This window comes from Peromyscus maniculatus, chromosome 3, assembly GCF_049852395.1.
Source record: "Peromyscus maniculatus bairdii isolate BWxNUB_F1_BW_parent chromosome 3, HU_Pman_BW_mat_3.1, whole genome shotgun sequence".
Lineage (NCBI taxonomy): Eukaryota > Metazoa > Chordata > Mammalia > Rodentia > Cricetidae > Peromyscus > Peromyscus maniculatus.
The window spans coordinates 160,976,013-160,996,769 of record NC_134854.1 but is presented as its reverse complement, the minus strand read 5'-3'; the positions used below and the strand labels follow the sequence as shown (position 1 = coordinate 160,996,769).

Sequence of the window (20,757 nt, the reverse complement as noted above, 5' to 3'; positions counted from 1 at the left end):
CTGTGGGGCAGAGCTAGAGGCATTGCTCAGGTTAAGAACACTTGCTGTTCTTCTAATGGACCCAGGTTTGGTTCCCAACACCCACATGGGGCAGATCACAATCATCTGAAGCTAGTTTAAGGTGATCAGAAGCCCTTCTGGCCAAGGGCACATTCACACACGTGGTGTACATACATATACTTAGAAATATACAGGTAAGATAAAATAAGTAGGGTCTGGAGAGATGTCAGGGATTAAGGGTGTATACTGTCTTTCTGGAAGACCTAAGTCCGATGACCAGCACCCATGTCAGGCAGTGTGAGAATGAAAGCTATGTTTTAAGTTTTAGTTACTGTGCCTAAGAGAGCCATGAAACGAAAAACGCCTCTGACCTATAAGCCCTTGCCCAAGGACCAGGTACTTCCTGAGGTGCTGGAGGCTGTTGTTCATGTGAGATAACAAGCCACGTTTTCACTTCCCTAAACAAGTTTGTTTGACCTAATTGCACCAGATGCGCTTGACCACACGTAGGTGGGAGGTACGTGGGCAGGAAATGCATCAGGATGTATGCTTACCCCAGCTTGGATGTAGGTGGGAAGTACTTAGCCTTCTGGGTTTGCCTTTATAAGCACCTGGCTAACATAGTTCATGGCCATCTTCTGGGAACCCCAGAACAGACTAGCCAGAGTCCATCATCCTGGCCGGCATTTAATTAAGGCTTGCTTCAATTTGGCTCAAAGTTGTGGTAGTGAAAATAACAGTAGCTCACAGCTTCCTGTAACTCCAGTTCCAGGAGGATCTGAAGTCTATTGCCTCGGTGGGATCCTGAACTTGTGTGTACAAACATACACAAACACACTTAAAAATAATAAGCAAATCTTTAAAAAAAGAAAAAGAGACCCTCCCTCCCCAAACTCAAACCCTTAAAGAAGCCCAAAGAATCCCTGGAAAAAAAAAACCAAACCATCTCTCATCATGGCAAAGCTGCCTTCTATCATGTTATGACTGAGGGGGCAGAGTCTGAGGCTTTTGTTTGACACTGTTACATAAAGGTACTGCGTTTACAGACTCTGAGCTTGCAACACTGTTCTGACCTGTTTTCACTGACCTACAGACTTCGGCTAAGCACACTGTTGCGGCGCATGAGTTTTTATTCATCTGCATTTTGAATTACGTCTACATCCTCTTTAGTGTACCATGGGATGGGGGACTGCTTTGACCAGGGCCAACTTGGTTGGAGCTCTCCTGCACGGGAATCCAGAAAGCATCACATTTCCTTGTACTCCGTGAACAATACACAGTGTGAACAAAAGGTTGGAGAGGAAGGAAACGTAATTGATTCTGAAGAGCGTGAACATCTGCAAAGAATGTTTTCTAAAGAAACCATCTAAAGAAACCATCTCTGAGGGCCCCACTCAAGAGAAACAGTGTCTAGTTCCCCAGGCAGAGGAGCAGCCCCTCCCCCACGTTCACTGAGCCCACTGGGACTGCAGCCTGGAGACTTAGAAACAGGGTAGGAGACTTCACAAAACTAACTCCGCCCATCGGTGATGAGCTGATGGATTTATGGGAAGTCAGAACAATGATATGGTGGTCTACACTGTGTCATGAAGTGGATGACCGTGGTCAGCACCATTTTCTTCCCTGGCCTCAGGTTCCTTTACTCTGTCATGGGAGGGCTGGACTCATAAGGCCTTTTAATGGCGCTGCCCAGGGAGGCAGGATTAACATGCCACTTTTCACTTGGGTCTCTGATTTTTTCCCCCTCTTTTCTTTTTCTGGTGTTGGGAATTAATCATCATAGGGACTCATACATGCTGGGAAAGTGCTCTATCTCTGGGCTACATTCCAGGTCTCAGATTCTCCATTTTAAATGACAAGAAAAAAAAAAAAAAAAAAAAGACTCTAGCCAGATGTGGTGGTGCACACCTCTAATGCCAACACTTGGGAAGCAGAGGCAGGCTGTCTTTCAAAGCCAGAGCTACATAGTGAAACCCTGGGGGCTAGGGGGGAAGAGAGAAAAAAAAGATTCTAACACAAGTGATTTAAGAACATCAACATTTATTTAACATGATAAAAAAGAAATGAGATATGAACATTTGCATTAATCTCTAGTAAGCAGCCTTTATTACATGTGCTCACTGTGTGACATCTACACAATGAACATAATTACATCTGTACACAGACTGAGTACTGGATCTAAAAGCCTGCTTATTGCTGTACACATCTATTCCAATGACGTAAACGTCCAGTACTTCAGAATACCTACACTTGTAATTGTTTTGCTTTTTAAAGAAAAGCTACGCAATAGCATTTGTGTTGAAGCTGACAGAGTATGGCAGTAACTGCTGACGTTGCAATCTGACCGAGGAAGCATTATAGCAGAAAACAGGACATACTTCACTTAGCAGTAATAAAATGGCACATTTTAAATATATTATATAAAATTTTTACAAATCAAGTGTCAAACAAAGTACTGCAGTAGCCAAAATGGGAGGAAAGAAGGAAGAAAACAAGCTTCACAGGAAAGTACAGCTTTGCCGAAAAGCCAAAGGAACATAAATTCACCTAGACGTAAGCATCCAAATCTGGGGACTGCAACTAAGCAAGCTCTGGATGGAGTGCGGGAGAAAGCACCTTGACCGGTGTGTTCTGAACTCATAGCAGCAAGCCGGTGGAGGATGGTGACCTTGAGACTACGGAGTGCACATATGGGCCATTAAAGCTATTTTGGAATAAACATTTTCCAAAGGTGATAAAACGATGCTCTGTGGTCAGAAGCATCAGAACTATGAATTTCATAGATTTAAGGTATACTGTACAACATCTTCTTACATGGCTGAGGGTCCACAGCTTCAGCTCTGTGTGCTCTCAAGAGACGTCAGTGCAGCTGAAAACCAAGAGAGGGGAAATTACTTTTGACATCTGCAAAGCTAATGAACGGCCGTGTCCCAAAGTAACTAAGACGGCATAGCAGAAGTGACAAGCATGGCCTGGAAAACCCTAACACAGAGCACTCAGAGGGCACCTTCTTTCTTTCTCTCCACTCCAACTGAGAATGCAGAAGTGTGACACAATTAAACAGCAATCAGGAAAACGTCTCAAATTTGTTGCTGAACAGGTCAATAAAGCAGGCATAGCTTTGCCTGACTTCACGAACTAATTTACTGAACCACCCCACAGCAGCGGCATTTTTGGGGATTCCTACATCCCACCAAAACTACGAGTACAGGAGAACATGACAGACACAGTGGCATAATGTAAGTAGTGACAGTGTGTGCCATAGGTTAGCTGTGTAGGGTGGCCACTTAACAGGAGATGAGAAAAGATCTGCTGATGTCTGTGCCTGGATGTAATGACCAATGCCACTTAGAATAAAAGTTCAAAGACAAAATCCAATAACAAGTTACCAAACTGGAGAATCTTAAGCTCTGGCCATCCTTTGTTAGAGGAATGGTTATTGTGCCAGAAGTTATAGCCTGTTTAGTAAGCCAAAAAATACTTGTGAATGGCTTTTTGTTTTGATGTAGAGCCTCATGAAGCTCAGGCTGGCCTGGAACTCACTTTTTAACCAAGGATGACCTTGATTTTTTGATTCTCCTGCCTCTGCCTCCCAAGTGCTGGGATTACTGGTGTGTACCACTGTGGTGGTTTGAAGGAAAATGGGCCCCAAAGGGAGTGGCACTATTAGGAGGTGTGGCCTTGTTGAAGGAAGTGTGTGGCTGTGGTGGTGGGCTTTGAGGTCTCCTATGCTCAATCTAAGCTAGTTCAGTTCACTTGCTGTTGCCTGTGGTTCAATATGTAGCAGCTCCTTCTCCAGCACCATGTCTGCCTGCATGCTGCTGTGCTCTGCTCCCTGATGATAATGGACTGAACCTCTGAACTGTAAGCTGCCACCTCCATTACATGTTTTCCTTTATAAGAGTTGCCATGGTCATGGTGACTCTTCACAGCAATAGAACACTGACTAAGACAACCATCATGCCTGGTTCTGGGAACTGAACTCAGACTCTTCATGTATGTTAGGTATGTGCTCTACCAACTGAGCTACATGTTTAGCTCCTATAGATAGTGTTTTGTTGTGAGACAGGGTTTCCCTATGCAGCCTTGGTCCCTGAGCTCACTATGTAAACACCAGGCTGGCTTTAAACTCAGAGATCCAGCCATGTCTGGCTCTCAGGTGCTGGTGGGTTAAAGGCGCGTGTCCCCACACCTGGCCCTGTGAATGGTTCTCAATGTCGGTCTCTTCACTAACGTAAGTCTAGGCCATCCATTCGGCCGCATGGCGTGTCTGTTTCCCTTGTCTAGTGTTAGTCTGTCACCACTGTCAGCTATAAACAATCAAGAAGTTTAGGGAACGGAAAAGGCAAGACACAGATACACCTGTCATAACAGGTCACTCCTAACTCTAGTAAGCGTCTCAACCCCGTGCAGAGGCTGAACTAAAACCCACAGAAGCATCTGGGCTCTACACAGACAGCCTCAAATCAAAGTTGACATCACAACGTTTCTGGACAAAGAGACGAGATAGGACAAAAGTGAGGGTGAAGACGGATTCCAGACACCGGGCCCTGCTGCGAGAATGGGCAGGTTAAATTAGAAGATTTTCTGAGTGTGTGTGTTACCACTTCCGACTCTTGGGAATTTATGGTAACTGAAAAGCTCCCAGCACTGTAACAGGTGGTAGATGCTGAGGAAACATGGGAAAGCCACACGAATTCTCATTCGGCTTTAGTTTTTCAGGAATAGAGAACTATTTACTCATCAGCACAGAATGGCGGTAGAGGAAGCACTGTCCACGTTGTTGATAAGCAGGCCCGGGGTCAGTGAGAGAGCTTAGCAATGCAGACCCCACACTTAACAACTCGAGGTCAGATCCCAGAACGACTCCACAGAGCTGTCTCTGGCCTTCACACACGTGCTGTGGCACACTCATGCCTGTCACACACATACATCACACAGTAGAACAAACAAAGGAAGGAAGCAGCGACTCAGAAAGTTATCCTCAATTCTAACACCAGTCTCGGGGCACCGCAAGGAGAGCGCCTTCTCCTCTGCTTCCTGGCCTGCAGCAGTGCCCTGGGATTTCAGTGCTCTACCACAAACTGCATCCTAACCGTGCAGCAACACTTCGGCCTCTGAAAAACCAAGTCACACCAAGCTTACTCACCAGGCAGAGGTGCCAAACTAAGTGCCCAACGCTGTCCCGTGAGTATGAAATGACCGCAAACGCCTCCTCAGCCCTGAGCTTGGGCAGGACGGCAGGTCAGAGCACAGGTAGGGCTTCCCGGAGGTCTGGCACAGGCCGGGAACTGAGGAAAACACTGTCACAGACCCCATCTCTCCAAGGCCAAGGTCAGAAATCTAAGCTACCGTCTGGGCTTCAAATACAGGCCTGGTGCGCTGGCAGTGCACAGCCCGGAGTTAATTCACTTGTACTGCTGTTCCAAGAAATGGAGACAATCCAAGTACAACACTCCTGACACAGGGAACCAAAGAGAAGGAGAAGACATACTTCTGAGACTACACACACATGAAATGTGATCCTTCTGTGAGCTTTGGCGGAGTAGGCGGATCTGGTGATGCGGAGGACTCAGGAGACGCAGACAGACTTTTCACTAAAATACACCAAGAAAACAGAAGATAAGTATATACACACAAGCATATAGGTATATATATAAACATACACATACGTTGTTTTGAACAAAGCTAATTAATATTTAGTGTGTGTGTGTTTGTGTGTGCATGCTTGCGGGGTCAGAAGACAGCTTAGAGATCCAACTCGGGTTGTCAGGCTTGGTGGCAAGTGCCTTTACTCGGAGCCGTCTCTCCAGTCCAGAGGCCAGAAGATGACGTTTTTTCTTTTTTAAGACACCATGGAGAATGGCTCCTGGTGCTGTGATCTCCACAATGCCACAGGGCTGGGAGGGGTGAGACTGGGCTGTCACAGGGCTGGGGAGGGGTGAGACATTTGCTTTCTCTTGTTTTTGGAGGCGGGGTTTCTCTGTGTAGCCTTGGCTCTCCTGGAACTTGCTCTCTAGACCAAGCTGGCCTAGAACTCAGGATCTGCCTGTCCCTGTCCCATCTCTTCCAGAGTGCTGGGATTAAAAAGCCATTCTTTCCTTCCTGGCTTTGAGGCCAGCTGCCAGCTATCTGTTCCACCAGCTAAGTGCCAAAGAGCTGTTAGTGTTGCGGGTTCACCACCACAGCCCTCTGATCCAGGCTGCACAGCAGCAAAGGGCTCTGCTGATCACAGCTGAGAAGCCCTGTGCTCACTGCCTGCTCAGTACTGAAGTTCCCCTGGGAACACGGCTCACACAGACACTGCTCAGGACGGCCCTTGGGACCTGAGTTCACTGCCGCTCCTCTTTGGTGTCAGGCTGTCCTGAGGGTGTGAGTTTAGAGGACTGCAGTGTGTCTTGCTTGCAGAGTATAAGACGCAAACATCTATCTGGGCTGTGGTGGCACACGCCTTTAATCCCAGCACTCGGGAGGCAGAGGCAGATGAATCTCTGTGAGTTCGAGGCCAGCCTGGACTACCAAGTGAGTCCTAGGAAAGGCACAAAGCTACACAGAGAAACCCTGTCTCGAAAAACCAAAAAAAAAAAAAAAAAAAAAAGATGCAAATATCTCAGTGGCCAGGTACAGTGTGCACACCTTTAATCCCAGCACTCAGCAAGGAGAGGCGGGCGGATCTCTGAGTTTGAGGCCAGCCTGCTCTATAGAGTGAGCTCCAGGACAGCCAGGGCTACACAAGGAAACTCTTGAACTCTCCCCGCCCACCAAAAAAAACCCAAAACAAAACCAGAAGCAGCACAGCAGCAAACAGTTTAAAAGCATACCTAACCCCACTCCAATCCTCCAAAACTCCGCCAGAAAGAAGAAAAAAGGGTTCAAAAACACGAGAAACCTGAGGCTGAAGCCTAGGGTGAAGAACTTGCATGTGAAGGCCAGGCTTCCAGCCCTACATTCATACACAATACACAAGAAAGACAGAATAGCACCCAACTGTCTACTCTCTAATGCGCTAAGGTCAGTGGGATACTATGTCACTGGAATTCCAGTGTGCACCATGCCATCAACCAGGCCAGAGCAAGCACATAGTCCTGTAACTTCAGTATCAGGTAACAAAGTATCAGGTTGTGGGTTCCAAGGGTCCAGGCCTGCAAGCAGGAAAAATTGCCATGCAGGAAGGCATTGCTTCAAGACTTTGTTTTAGCCTGGTGGCAGAGGTGGTGCATGCCTTTAATTCCAGCACTCAGGAGGCAGAGGCAGGTTGATCTCTGTGAGTTTGAGGCCAGCCTGGGCTACAGAGTGAGTTCCAGGAAAGGCGCAAAGCTACACAGAGAAACCCTGTCTCAGAAAAACAAACAAACAAACACAAACAAACAAAAAAGACTTTGTTTTAAATTATGTAGTTGGGCATGGTGGCACTTCTTTAATCCCAGCACTAGGGAGGCAGAGGCAGGTGGATATCTTTAAGTTGAGGCTAGCCTCATCTACAAAGTGAGTTCCTGGACAACCTGGGCTATTACATAGAGAAACCCTGTCTCAAAAACAACAAACAAACAAACAAACAAATCTGTATGTCTGTGTAGAAGTGGGTGCATCTGACCTCAGGTGCTCAAGGCATCGCATGTGGTTTCAAAGTATGTCTTTAGCACTGAGCCATCTCTCCAGACTGATGAGTTTTGAGACAAGGTCATGGCATAGTGCAGGTTGGCCTTGAACTCCCTCAACCTCCAGAGCACAGGAACTGCAGGTGAGTCACCATGCATGGCTCTTCTGTGAGAACCAGTCCTCTGAGTCTGGGTGGCAGAGGAGCAGGGGCAGCTGCTCCTTCCTGTGGACTCCCCGTGTAGAAGCACCCACTGAGGGAAGCAGGACGTGTGCATGTACCTGGGGTCTGATCCTCTCTGGGAACCTCAGGGGGTGACTCAGAAGAAGCGCAAGTTTCCTCCTCTTCATGAAGACTCTGCTGCACTTCTTCAGGACGGCTTTCTGCCCAATGGCTTGTCGCCTCCGCCTCTTCTTGGGGGCTGAGGAGAAGAGACTGGCATGTTAACACCGCAGGACACCATCCGTTCCTTTTGTTCTTCTGATAGGGGATCTGGCTACATGGCTCAGACTGTTCTTGAACTTGGTCCTCTTGACTCAGCTTCCCAATGTGGAGACCACGGGTGTGCGCCACCAAACTTAACTTTGTAATGGGAACTTACACTACACAGGAGCTGGGTGTGTGGTGCATACCTGCAGTCCAGCACATGGAAGGTGGAGGCAGGGGATCACAAGTCCAAGGTCATCCTGATTTCATAGAGAGCTAGGCTAGCCTGTGCTACTGAGACCCACTCATACAGAAACGATGCCACCATCTACATTTAGTAACTTAATGTTTTCTTGTAAATAATTTTATTTCTTTCTTATGAAATACAAACAGAGAAAGACCAGATCAATCATCTAGGAAGCTGCCAGTCAGCTCAGCAACTCCCCACTGTACCTACCGCCGGTGTTTCAGCTAAACTGCACAGGAACCCTGACTCCCTAAACCAACATCAGTTCAATTTTCTTTTTTTAAAAAGATTTATTTATTACATATACAGTGTTCTGCCTATATGTATCCCTGCAGGCCAGAAGAGGGCACCTGATCTCATTATAGATGGTTGTGAGCCACCATGTGGTTGCTGGGATTTGAACTCAGGACCTCTGGAAGAACAGCCAGTGCTTCTAACCTCTGAGCCATCTCTCCAGCCCTCAATTTTCATTTTATGTATGGTCTACGTGTATGTCTGCACACCATTTGTATGCACAGTACCCTCAGAGGCCAGAAGAGGGCATCAGATTCTTTGGAAGTGGAGTTACAAACAGCTGTGAGCCACCATGCACCTTTTTGGAATCCAACCAGAGTCCTCCATAGGAGCAGCCCATGCTCTTAACTGCTGAGCCATCTCTCCAGGCCCTAGCATGTGGTTTTTTTTTTTTTGTTTGTTTGTTTTGTTTTGTTTTGTTTTTCGAGACAGGGTTTCTTGGCTTTGAGCCTTTCCTGGAACTCGCTTTGGAGACCAGACTGGCCTCGAACTCACAGAGATCCGCCTGCCTCTGCCTCCCTAGCATGTGTTTTTAATACTTTAACACCATTATTTATTGAACCAGTACTCCAAAACTTTCCTGACTCTCTCATAATGCCAGGTTAGGACTGTTTGATTAGGATTCCAAAAGGTCTATTCACTGTATTTCCAGATAGGATCTTAATGTCTATGTGTGTGTGGGTATATGAATGTTCACATGCTTAGGTATGTGGAGGTCAGAGGTATTGGGTCTCTTCCTCTATTACTCTCCCACTTATATTTTCTGAGCCAGGGTTTCTTCATTGCACCTGGGGCTCTTGGCTGGTGCAAGAGCTTCTGTGATCCACCTGTCTCTGCACAGCCTCCGTAGTGTACAGGTGTACACTGCTGTATTAATTTTTATGTGCATACCAGGGATCTGAACTCATGTTTGAAGAGCAAGCAATTAATTCATTTCTCTAGACCCATGAAGTCCACTTCTGATCCAGAAGCTAGCCTTTTTTTGTTGTTATTGTTGTTGTTTTTTCAAGATAGGGTTTCTCTGTGTAGCTCTGGCTGTCCTGGAACTCGCCCTGTGACTAGTATGGCCTCAAATTCAGAGATCCACCTGTCTCTTCCTCCCAAGCACTGCCACACCTAGCTTAGCTCACTATTTTTAAAGAGTTACACAGCTGAGCTGGAGAGGTGGCTTAGCAGTTTATAGAGCATAGGCTGCTCTTGCAGAGAACATGGGTTCTCATGATATGGCAGCTCACAGTCACCTGTTAAATCCAGTGATGGCCTCAGTGGGTACGACACACACATGGTATATACATACATACATACATACATACATACACACATACATACACACATACATACATAAACATAAACACATCCTAAGAAACAGCCTCCCAGCTTTCTGAACAGTGGGTTCCTTTCTTCTTCAGCTCTTACCTGCATGGAATATCTTCCAGTGCCTGACCTTTATGTTTTTCTCTATCCATCACTTCGTCAGAATTCATCCCATTTGGCTCAGGTGTGAAAAGCATTTCATAAAAAATACTTTCAGTTCTTTTAAGCTACAAAACAAGGAAAAATGCTTTTCAGAGCATTCTTGCCATATTTAATATTAGTAAAGCTAAAATGATCACACTGTTTAAAAATTATGCCCCCAAATTATACACTATCCCAAATATGTATGAATACATCTAGATTTAAGTATATTAAAGATATTAATATCATTTACTACTAAAAGTCATTTATACACAGAGATGATACACATTGCTGATGTAGCCATTGGGTGATATTTCTATGTAGTGAATATATTAAGCAAATTAAAGAAAATCTATCATTTCATTTAGATTTAGAGCTCTCTGAAAAGCATACCGTAGTTCCTCGGATCTAATCTTCCGAGTACCCCACCACCCTCCCATATCTGCCACTTCTACCTTTCTGCCGAGATCCACATTCTGGGGTTCAGCTTCTTCTAATAGAACGGTTTCTGCTGCTGGAGTTTCATGGTCTGGCTTTATATCATTTTCTCTGTGGACATTGTCTAGCTCCTTAATGTTATCATCCCTCCGTAGAGTCTGCTCAAAAGACAGATAGCATTTTTATTCATGCACTCACATTTTGTTATTGTTTTGAATCAGGTCTTGTCCCAGGTTGGCCCATAACTCACTATGTAGCTCAGGTTGGCCATGAATTTGTAGTGAGTCTTTTGTCTCGGCTTTATGAGTTGGTACGATTATAGATGGGTCTTGCTATGTAGCCCAGGTTGGTGGGGAAATTGTAATTCTCTGCCTACACTTCCTGAATGCTGCGATTAGAGGTCTCTGCTACTACTGCCTAGCCTTAAAGCATTGTTGTTGTTGTTTTTACTCTATTTTTTTCATTTTTATTTTTTATTTATTTCTGTTTGTTTTTTTTAGAGACAGGGTTTCTCTGTGTAGCTTTGGAGCCTGTCCTGGGACTTGCTCTGTAGACCAGGCTGGCCTCAAACTCATAGAGATCCGCCTGGCTCTGCCTCCCGAGTGCTATTAAAGGCGTGCGCCACCACCGCCCGGTGGTTTTACTCTATTTTTATTTATTTATGTGTATGTGGGTACTCGTGGAACCAGAAGAGAGTGTCAGATCCTCCGGAGCTAGAGTTACAGGTGGTTATGAACTGCTTGATGTGGGTACTGAACCTGGGTTTTCTGGAAGAACAGCAAGTACTCTTAACCTCTGAGCTGTCTCTACTCTACTCCTGTTTTTTTGTTTTTATGAGGATGCTGGCACAACAGTTCCAAATAGAGGCAGGAGATTAGGAGCTCAAGGTCATTTCCAGTTATTTGGTGAGAGACCTGTGTTATTACTCCCACCCCCGACTAAAAACAAGGTCAAGTTGAAAAGAGGCTGCTGCGCTGGTTTACGCTTGTAATCCTAATGCCTGGAAGTAGAGGGAGGAGGATTGCCAAAACTGTGAGTTCAGCCCGGGTTACATAAGGTTCCAAGACAGCCACAGTTAAACATCTCAGTCCTGCTGCGAACAGCAGGGATGAAAGAGGAACTAGCCCGAGGTGGCTCAGTGGGCAAGGGTACTTGTTGCCAAGCCTGACAACCTGAGCTAAGTCCCTGGAGCTTAGCTGGAGGGAGAGAACCAACTCCTACAGGTTGTCTTCTCCATGTGTGTGTGGTGTGGTATGCACACTTACACAAACACACATGGCACAAAATACAGAGATAAAGATCAGTGTATGTAATAATCTTCTCATACACTGTGAAGACCTGCCTTTGCCTTCTGATTGGTTAATAAAAAGCTAAATGGCCAATGGCTAGCAGGAAGACTTCAGGGCAGAGAGAGAGAGAGAGAGAGAGAAAGAGAGAAAGAGAGAGAGGGGGAGAGAGAGGAAGATGAATCTAGTCGTGGGAGAGATGCCAGAAGACATGGATAGGAAACAGAAGGTGTAAGATGGAAGAGAGGAAAAAAGCCAGGAGGCAAAATGTAGATTAATATAAATGAATTAATTTAAGTTATAAGAGCTAGTGGGACAAGCCTAAGCTATAGGCCAAGCTTTCATAATTAACAATAAGTTTCCGTGTCATTTTTTGTGAGCTGGTGACCCAAAGAAAAATTTGTCTACACATTGGTTCTACATACAACCTTAGCCTGGTCTTGTGATACAAGTTTGTAATCTTGGCTACATGTGAGACCAGGGAAAAAGAATCCTAGGTTCAAGGCCTGCTTGGGCTACAGAATGAGTTCAAGGAGATCCCAAACAATTTATGAGGTTTTTTCTCCAAATAAAAACTTTCCTTGAGGGCTGGGGATGTAGTTCTGTGATGACTACTGAATTAGCCCAGAACCACAGGGAAATGGCCAGCGGTGCTTCCATTACTGCTAGGCTGGCTCCTTCCTTTGCAGCATTCTTAACAAATAGAAAAGACTGATATATAAGAACAGCCAGGGGCTGGAGAGATGGCCCAGTGGTTAAGAGCACTGGCTACTCTGCCAGAGGACCTGGGTTTAATTCTCAGCACCCCCATGGCAGCTCACAACTGTCTATAATTCCAGTTCCAGGAGATCTGACACCTCCACACCAATGCACATAAAATAAAGTTGAAAAAAAATATTCTTAAAAAAAAAATAGCCAAAAGAAAGCCAGGTGGTGGTGGTGCACGCCTTTAATCCCAGTCCTCAGGAGGCAGAAGCAGGTAGATTTCTGTGAGTTCAAAGTCAGCAAGGTCTACAAAGTGAGTCCCAGGACAGCCAGAACTGTCACACAGAGACACCCTGTCTGGTGGGGGTGGGGAAACAATGCAATCAGAAGTCAACATACCTGTGTGACCCTGAAAGGATTCTCTCTCCCATTCGAAGGACTTTGTAAGGGTGACTGGTCCGAAGCACTGATAACATTCAGTCCCTTCTTCCTCTCCCTTAGGCAGGCCTGCTGGTGTCTCCTTATTCTCTCCATTTGCTCTTCCACAGTCATCCTAGGTCGAGTACTTTCAGCCAGACAGAGCTGTTCCACTGCGCTTCTTGGTCTTTCCTTCAGATAAAAAATAAGTCTGTCAATACACATACACATGAGTTCAAGTGCACACTCGTGTGTACACACACACACACACACACACACACACACACACACACACACTGGAGATGTTGTTCAGTTGGTAGAGTGCTTGCATAGCATGTATTAGGCCCTAAATTACATTCCTTGCTCCAAATAAACCAGGTGCTTGCTTATCAGCTGAGCACTCAGAAGCAGGAGGATCAAGGTCATCCTCAGTTACACCGAGCTCAAAGCAAGATTGGATTACGTAAGATGCTGTCTCAAAAACAAATACTTCTGAAGAACATCATGAGTAAAAATTTTATAAGGTACAGTTACTTATGTCTGCATTCAAAAATCAGAGGTGGAGAGTTGAATGCCAGTAAGGGAACTTCAGACTGCACCTTAAGTGACTTCCTCCTTAACTGGTCCTGACGTGTGGTGCATGATGAAGAGAGTGAGCAAGGGGGCTACAACACAGAGACACAGAGAAGAGGCACAGATAGGGCGGGTACTGCGTCCTTGGTTTAACAAAAAAGGGGAGGGGGGCTTGGACATATAATTCAGCACTCAGGAGTCTGAGGCAGGAGGATCATAGTTTGAGGACAGCCTCACTCAGCTACATGGGACACAGGAGAACAAAAAGAAAAACAACAGCAACAAAAAGCAGGATCAGGAACACAGCCTGTGGCAGAGTTCTGGCTCAGCTGCACAGGCCTGGCCTCCAGCCTTAGCACTGCAAAGATCAACTCATCCCACTGCAAGGGTGTGGCTACCGAGAGCGGAAACAGCCAAAGGGCGAGTGTGTTAGAGAGCCAAAGCTCACGCCATTGCTGTCTTTCTTTCCGAGTGCTTCTCTTTCTCTTAACCCACAAGCCCCAAACCTATATGAAACCATTTTATTAAACCCCACTGAAGCCGGGTGGTGGTGGTGGTGGTGGTGGTGGTGGTGGTCGTGGTGGTGCACGCCTTTAATCCCAGTGCTTGGGGAGGGAAGGTACAGGGAGACATACTCTGTGGGGCAAGATCAAGGAAGCCACTCAGTGTGGACCTCTGGTGTGTGTGTGTGCGCGCGCGTGCGCGCACACACACACACACACACACACACACACACACACACACACACACACACGGTGCCCTGGTGTAGTGATGTCTCAGGAGGCAGAGGCAGCAGTGCTCTACGTTTGAGGCTTGGGTTACATGCTGAGTCCTGTCTCACTAAACACAAATGAATAAAAAAATAAGTGAGGTGGCCTGGTGGTGGTGGTGCACACCTTTAATCCCAACACTGGGGAGGCAGAATCAGAGGAATCTTCCAGTTTGAATCTACAGAGTGAGCTCAAGGACAACCAGAGCTACAGAGAGAAACCCTGTCTCTAAAAACAAACCAACAAACAAAAATAAATGGTGTGGCTTCTCTGAATAAAGTTACTCCGTGTCTTGGAAACAGAAAATGACATAAAACTCGGACTAGGAGAAGCGGGGGAGGGGAGAGATGGGGCAGAACACTTAAATAACATGAGTTTCTTTCATTTTAGGAGAATGCAGTACTTTTAGTCACACATTACTGTCAAGTGACTAGTCAAGAAAACACCCTACAATATTTTTTGGTTAACAATAAAACTACAGAAACATTATTCTTTGTCTTAACAACTGTACTTTATCATCACGGCCCATGGCCACTACATTAATACTGATACTTAGCTGTTGGTTTTATCTCACAATTACTTTTACCGGGGGGAGGATTTTGAGACAGGGTCTCAAGGTACACCGCAGTCCCCTGAGTAGTTAGGATTACAAGCATGGGCCACCATGCCCTGTATTATGTCTGTTTGTTTGTTTTTTTAAAGACATGGTCTCACTGTGCAGCCAAACTGTGGACTAAGACGTCTGCTGAGGCTGTCGTCTGAGGTGCTGACTTTGTAACTATGAGAAAATATAAGGAAGGCGAGGTTTCTACAAAGCTCTACAGACAGCAAGCTCTGGGCGCAGTGCAGAGGCCTGCCCTCCATCTCGAGTCTGTACCGTTCTTAGCTCCACCTTCTTAGTCTTCCTCAAGGTCACATAGGAGGCTATTGTGGAGGACTCCGGCGTGGGTGACTTCGTTCTCAGAGGAACTCCAACTGCAAAGTGGGGACCTGAAAGTTAAGGCATTGTAAGTTCCACAGAACGCTTGTGACACAGCGTGGCGCCCTTCTGATGCTCTTCACGGGAGGCGTTTGCTGTTTATGGATTTCTGGTCAGTTGGGACTGAATCTAATACATGAACATAGCTCTGCTTGCCGCTAGACCACACCAGCTCTGGGTGCACAATCAGACAGATTTGCTACTTGCAAAGTGCTGGGGCTGGAGAGATGGCTCAGCAGTTAAGAGCATTACCTGTTACAGAGGACTGGAGTTCGGTTCTCAGTATCCATGTCAGGCAGCTCATAACCACCTGCAACTCCAGCTCTAAGGGATTCTACTACCTATTCTGATCTTCGAGGGCACCCAACATGATACATAACATTCATAAAACAGATAAATATTAATTCATTATATTTGCAAGTGTGTGTGTGTGTGTGTGTGTGTGTGTGTGTGTGTGTGTGTGAGTGAGTTTCATGGAGGCCAGAGGTATCAGGTCCCATGTCACTGGAGTTACTGGTGATCATGCACTGCTTGACATGGGTGCTGGTAACCAAACTCAGAGAAGTAACCTGAATGTGTTCCCAGGGAATGTTCACACACATGCAGTCCAGAATAAACTACTCTTAATGTGGGAACGGGAGCCATATTTTCAGCCAGCAGCTCTGTAATTGGGGTTTATTCTAGGAATGTAAGTGGAATGATTTAGTATCAAGATAGATGAGTGGTTAAGAGCTCATACTGTTCTCCTAGAGGACCTGAGTTCAGTTCCCTGCACCCACATCACGTGGCTCACAATTCCAGCTCCAGAGGAGTCTGACTCCCCTGGGCTCTTTGGGCGCCTGGATCACACTTGGGAAGAAGCTCAGTAAAGTGCCTGCCTAGCACGTGTGAAGTCTGATACCCAACACTGCCAGACCCAAACAAAAGTAAGATAAAGTGAACTGCAATTCATTTCCACATTTGTAAAGCAACATGAAGACCAGCTTGGCATGAACCCTGTTGCACAGTGAATCTGAGCCCATTGCAGGGGCCAGAAAAGGGGAGACAGTCCCAGCAAGGGGGACACGGGGCAAGAGGACAAGGAGGCAGCAGGATAGTGAGGGTGTTCAAGACCATGAAGCCCCTCAGTGACAAATTCTCTCTGTCACTGGAAGCGTGAAAACTAACTGCGTCTGAGGGAAAAACAGGGTTTCAAAGTCCGCATGCAGACCATGCACAGGCTGCCCACAGATGCTGCCCATGCAGAGAGCATCGCCATGCCTCCCAACCTCCAGCACCTTCCCTCGGCTGCTGCACTCCTAGCCTGTAGGGAAGCAGGGCCTCCCTTCCTGTATCATGACCAGCTATCCATCCAGCACCTCACTATCTGGCAAACTCTGTAGTCTACAGCTGTAGACTGTTCTGTGGGTTGTTGCTATTGCTGTATCCACCATATTCCACCACTGCAGAGTGGCAGTGTACTAAAGGAACTGATTAATGGAGACACCTCTCACGCTTGCTTATAGTGAATTTCTACGGAACTCTATTCAACCTACTGTTTCCTTATTGAACAGACAGTAATTTCTCAGCAGTAACACTGCAAAGGTTTGGGGGTGTGCAGAAAAAAGCAAAATAAATGACTGCAGTAAAAAAAGAAGAGGCCCCTCTCTTGGTAGCTCCCTTTGAGTTCTAGGCCCCCTGGGCTAGACTGAAACTCTATCTGAAAAAAAAAGGGAAGGGTAGGAGGGCAGGCAGTTTGTGGAGAAAAGTTCTTGCCATGCAAGCCTGATGACCTGAGTTCAATCCTGGAACCCACACAAAAGTTAAAGGAATGAACTTATTGTACAGCGTTGTCCTCTGGCCGCCAAAGGAGCGGCAGGGCATGCACACATGATGGATGCCAAGTGTACATCTGTAATCTCAGCACTTCTATGGAGATGAGGGGAAACAATAAATAAATAAATAAAAAAAAGCAAGAGACTTTGTCTCTCAAGTGAGGATCAACTTCCGAGGTTGTTGTCTGACCTCAATATACACATCTTGGCATGCATGTACACATGTACACACACAGAAAAACATTAAAACAAATGAAGTAAAAATGATTTTGTTATAGTGTAACTTTATATTACTGATTTTCTTCATGTAAAAGCCCATCAAACTTCTTAAAATAAGACCAGAGGCTGGCGATGAAGCAGAGTGGAACAGTCTTGCATAGCATGCTTGATGTCCTGGATTCCAGCCCCAGCACTAGGGTGGAGAAGAGGAAAGAATGAGCGAAAGGATACTTGTGTGTTGTGTCTAGATGCAGATGAGCCTCCCTCTTAAGCAGCAGCTAGTAAAAGCAAAAACTGTAACTCCAGGGCCATGATTACTGGCCCCAAATTGGAGTCCCAGGCAGAAATATGATATACTGCTTAGAAAGTCTCCAACAGAACCATCTAAAATCCTGTCAGATTACTATGTAGTGGAGAGGCTTTCTGATTAAGAACTATGGCACACCTCTGCCCTCCCTATAAGAAACAATCCTAATGGCCTGTCAATCAGCTGGACAGGACAAAGTTCTCCAGGAAAGCTGCTTGCTGTGCCTTGAGCGTGCACGTACACACGCACACATTCACATGCACACACACACGTTTACATGCACTTGCCAGTGCTCTTGGAGGCCAGAAGAGGATGTTGGAATCGCCTGGAGCTGCAATTACAGGTGGTTGTGAGTTGCTTGATGTGGGTGCTGGGTACCGAACTTAGGTCCTCTGGAAGAACAGCAAGCACTCTTAATCACGGAGCCATTACACCACCCTTAATGGTGACTCTTGCCTAAACATTTCTGGTTCTCTTTACTTGAATTTCTTTAAAAACACATTTTCTAGATTTATTTATTTAATGTGTATATGTGTACCATGTGTGTGCCGGGTGCTCTCAGAGGTCAGAAGAGTTTGGATCTCCTGGAACTGGAGTTAGAGATGGTGCGACCTGCCATGTAGGTGTTGAGAGTTGAACCCAGATCCTCAACAAGTGGTCTTAATCACTGAGCCGACTCTCTGGCCCCTTTATTTATTTATTTTTTTTGAGACAGAGTCATGGTAAATAGCCCTAGTTGGTCAAGCCTCCTGTATGTTTGTGTCACCATGTCTAGGTCAAAGCATTTCTTTCTTTCTTTCTATTTTTTCCCCTGAGACAAAGTTTCACTATAAAGCTGTCCTGGAGTTCACTATGTAAACCAGACTGACTTTGAACTCCACAGAGATTTACCACTATGCCCTGCTCAAAACATTTTTTAATTGGGAAACTCAAAGAGACCCCAAAGATTTCAGATATGAGATTATGGACTTATATATGTACTGGGTGAAAATGTACACAAAATATCTGAAAACCAAGTAAAACACAAAAGGAGATCAAATACTGTGAACACTGACCTTTAACAACTGGAGCTTCCATCTCGGAAACTGGTTCTGACTTTTCCTCTCCGTTAGATTCATCAACTTCGGCCACTGTGGTCAACTCTGGCTCACTCTTGTAGAGTCTATAGTCTGGACCCTTGAATGGAAGACACATGATTGCAACAACAGAAAACCACACGGTCACTGTGTGCTGTGCGCCTCAACTAGGTAGGCGGCTCAGTGCTAGAAGCCTTGCCTAGCATGTGTAAGGTCCTGGGCTCAACTGAAAAATAAGTTTGCCTTTAAAGATGCAAATGGAAAGCCCAACTCTGATATAATTCAATATATGTTACATGGCAACTGAGTAGAAAGAATAATTCAAAGTTGTTTTTTTTTTCCCTTTCTTAGGAAGATTTTTAATTAGTGAAACTTACTATTTTAAAATTTAGACTATTCCTAGGGACAAAGTCTCTTTTCTTCAGTGTGTAGAGACTGAACCTTGTGCTCACTCTAAAGATTTATATATGTACATTAGTGTTTTGGCTGCGTGTTTCTGAGTGTACCCCACAGGTGTGCCGGGGTCCACAGATTCCCTGGAACTATCATTTTAGGTGGGTGTGCACTACCATGTAGCTACAAAGAACCAAGCTGGGTCCTCTGGAAGAGCAGCAGGCGCTCGTAACCACTGCACCAACCTTTCTAGCTTCTTTCATGCACTTTATCACCCAGAGTCATTCTTTGGAGGTAGGTCTCATATAGCCTAAGTTGGCCTTGACCTCCTGATCCTTCTGACCTCCTAGGCATGCATTCTCATTCTCTCTCTCCGAGGCTGCTTAGCCTAGGCTGGTTTAGAGTCATGATTCTCCTGCATCTGCCTCTCTGAGTACTGTATGACAGATGGATGCCATCATAATGGCTCAAAGTCACTCCTTTTTTTTTTTTTCTTCAAGACAGGGTTTCTCTGTATAGCAGCTCTGGATATCCTGAAACTCAATTTGTAGCCCAGTCTGGCCTGGAACTCACTGAGGTCCGCCTGCCTCTGTCTCCCGAGTGCTGGGATTAAAGGGGGGCACCACCACGCCAGGCTCACAGTTTTATCATGGTCAAACTAAAGTCTAAAAATAATCCAATCCAATAAATTTTCATCTAGAAGTAAGTCTGAGTAAGCAAGGTTCATCCCAAACTAAATTCCTGTCAGAGAATACTTTGTATTTCTCAAAATTATCTAAGTTTCATTTTTCTTTTGGAGACAGGGTCTTGCTTTATTTATAGCTCAGGCTTGCCTTGACCTCACAATCCACCTGCTTACTTCTAGGTCCCCACTGTCCTTGCTCACGACAGTCTCTTTATCTGCTCACTGAAGCCCTCGTGTTTTCAATCCCAGAGAGCCCTGATCCTTGCCAATACCTACGTCCTTGCATGGTTTTCCTAAACTGCCCACCTCCCGCTCATTTTGCTATTTTCTGATCTAAATATTCTGTTTGCCTCTAACACTCTGAAGTGGTGAATTTAAAATATGGCTTGATCAGAATGTGTAAAGTAACCACTTTATGAATAATGAAATATTAAAATTATGAGATTATTAAAAAGTAAAATGATAAAATGTAAATTGGAAAAACAAAGGGTAATGTTATATGCAAACAAAAAGGCACTAGCTAAAAAATGGAGTTATAGCAAAAATAAGCTGGAGCATGAAATAAATTAATTTTCAAAAATGAGTGGGTATATAAAATCGTTCTGTGGCTATGGCAGCCACTTACACAGTGAGATCCATTTCTTGGATATCCTTGAACTTGATGAGTCTTCCTTTCTTCAGGCAGATGCACGGGGCCCCTGCTATAACAGAGCAAGGAGCTGCTATCACTGGGCAGAGGGGGGATTATGGGAGGCTGCTCTGTAAAGTCATAAGACCGAGGAAGTGGAGGCCGAGGTGGGACTACTTCCTCTTCCTAAAGATTGTAGAATAGTCACCTTATTTAGATAAGCAGATTGGGTTAAGCATCTCTACACTGTTTTCATTGCTACATTAATTCAAGTTACTGTAATAGGATTAAAGGGACACTGCCAAGCCAAGAGTCTCATGGTGAAAAACCACACCAATTGTGAATGATAGTAAATAATGGGCTTAAGTGCCATATCTGTTTTCTCCTACACTTACAGGGTAGCTTTACCTACCCAGACAGATCACTATGGGAAATTACTGTACTTCAT

At 45.4% G+C, this 20,757-nt stretch overlaps 1 protein-coding gene across 50 annotated transcripts in view; it reads right to left on the bottom strand.

Moving 5' to 3' along the window:
- Positions 1-2,023: 2,023 nt before the first annotated feature.
- Positions 2,024-20,757, bottom strand: part of Plekha5 (pleckstrin homology domain containing A5) — a 184,107-nt gene continuing 165,373 nt past the window's right edge. For 13 of the 50 annotated variants that reach the window (XM_076568139.1, XM_076568140.1, XM_076568143.1 and 10 more), the window contains 10 exons: positions 20,307-20,495; positions 18,583-18,703; positions 17,815-17,919; positions 15,086-15,198; positions 12,848-13,057; positions 10,475-10,615; positions 9,981-10,105; positions 7,879-8,018; positions 5,511-5,597; positions 2,024-2,869 (listed from right to left, as the gene is read on the bottom strand). In XM_076568139.1, coding sequence (XP_076424254.1) covers positions 2,835-2,869; positions 5,511-5,597; positions 7,879-8,018; positions 9,981-10,105; positions 10,475-10,615; positions 12,848-13,057; positions 15,086-15,198; positions 17,815-17,919; positions 18,583-18,703; positions 20,307-20,495 — 1,266 coding nt within the window. In that variant the 3' untranslated portion in view covers positions 2,024-2,834. Of the gene's footprint in view, positions 2,870-5,494; positions 5,598-7,878; positions 8,019-9,980; positions 10,106-10,474; positions 10,616-12,847; positions 13,058-15,085; positions 15,199-17,814; positions 17,920-18,582; positions 18,704-20,306; positions 20,496-20,757 lie in introns of all 50 variants that reach the window. The other 37 variants (XM_076568177.1, XM_076568165.1, XM_076568167.1 and 34 more) reach the window with 12 other exon arrangements.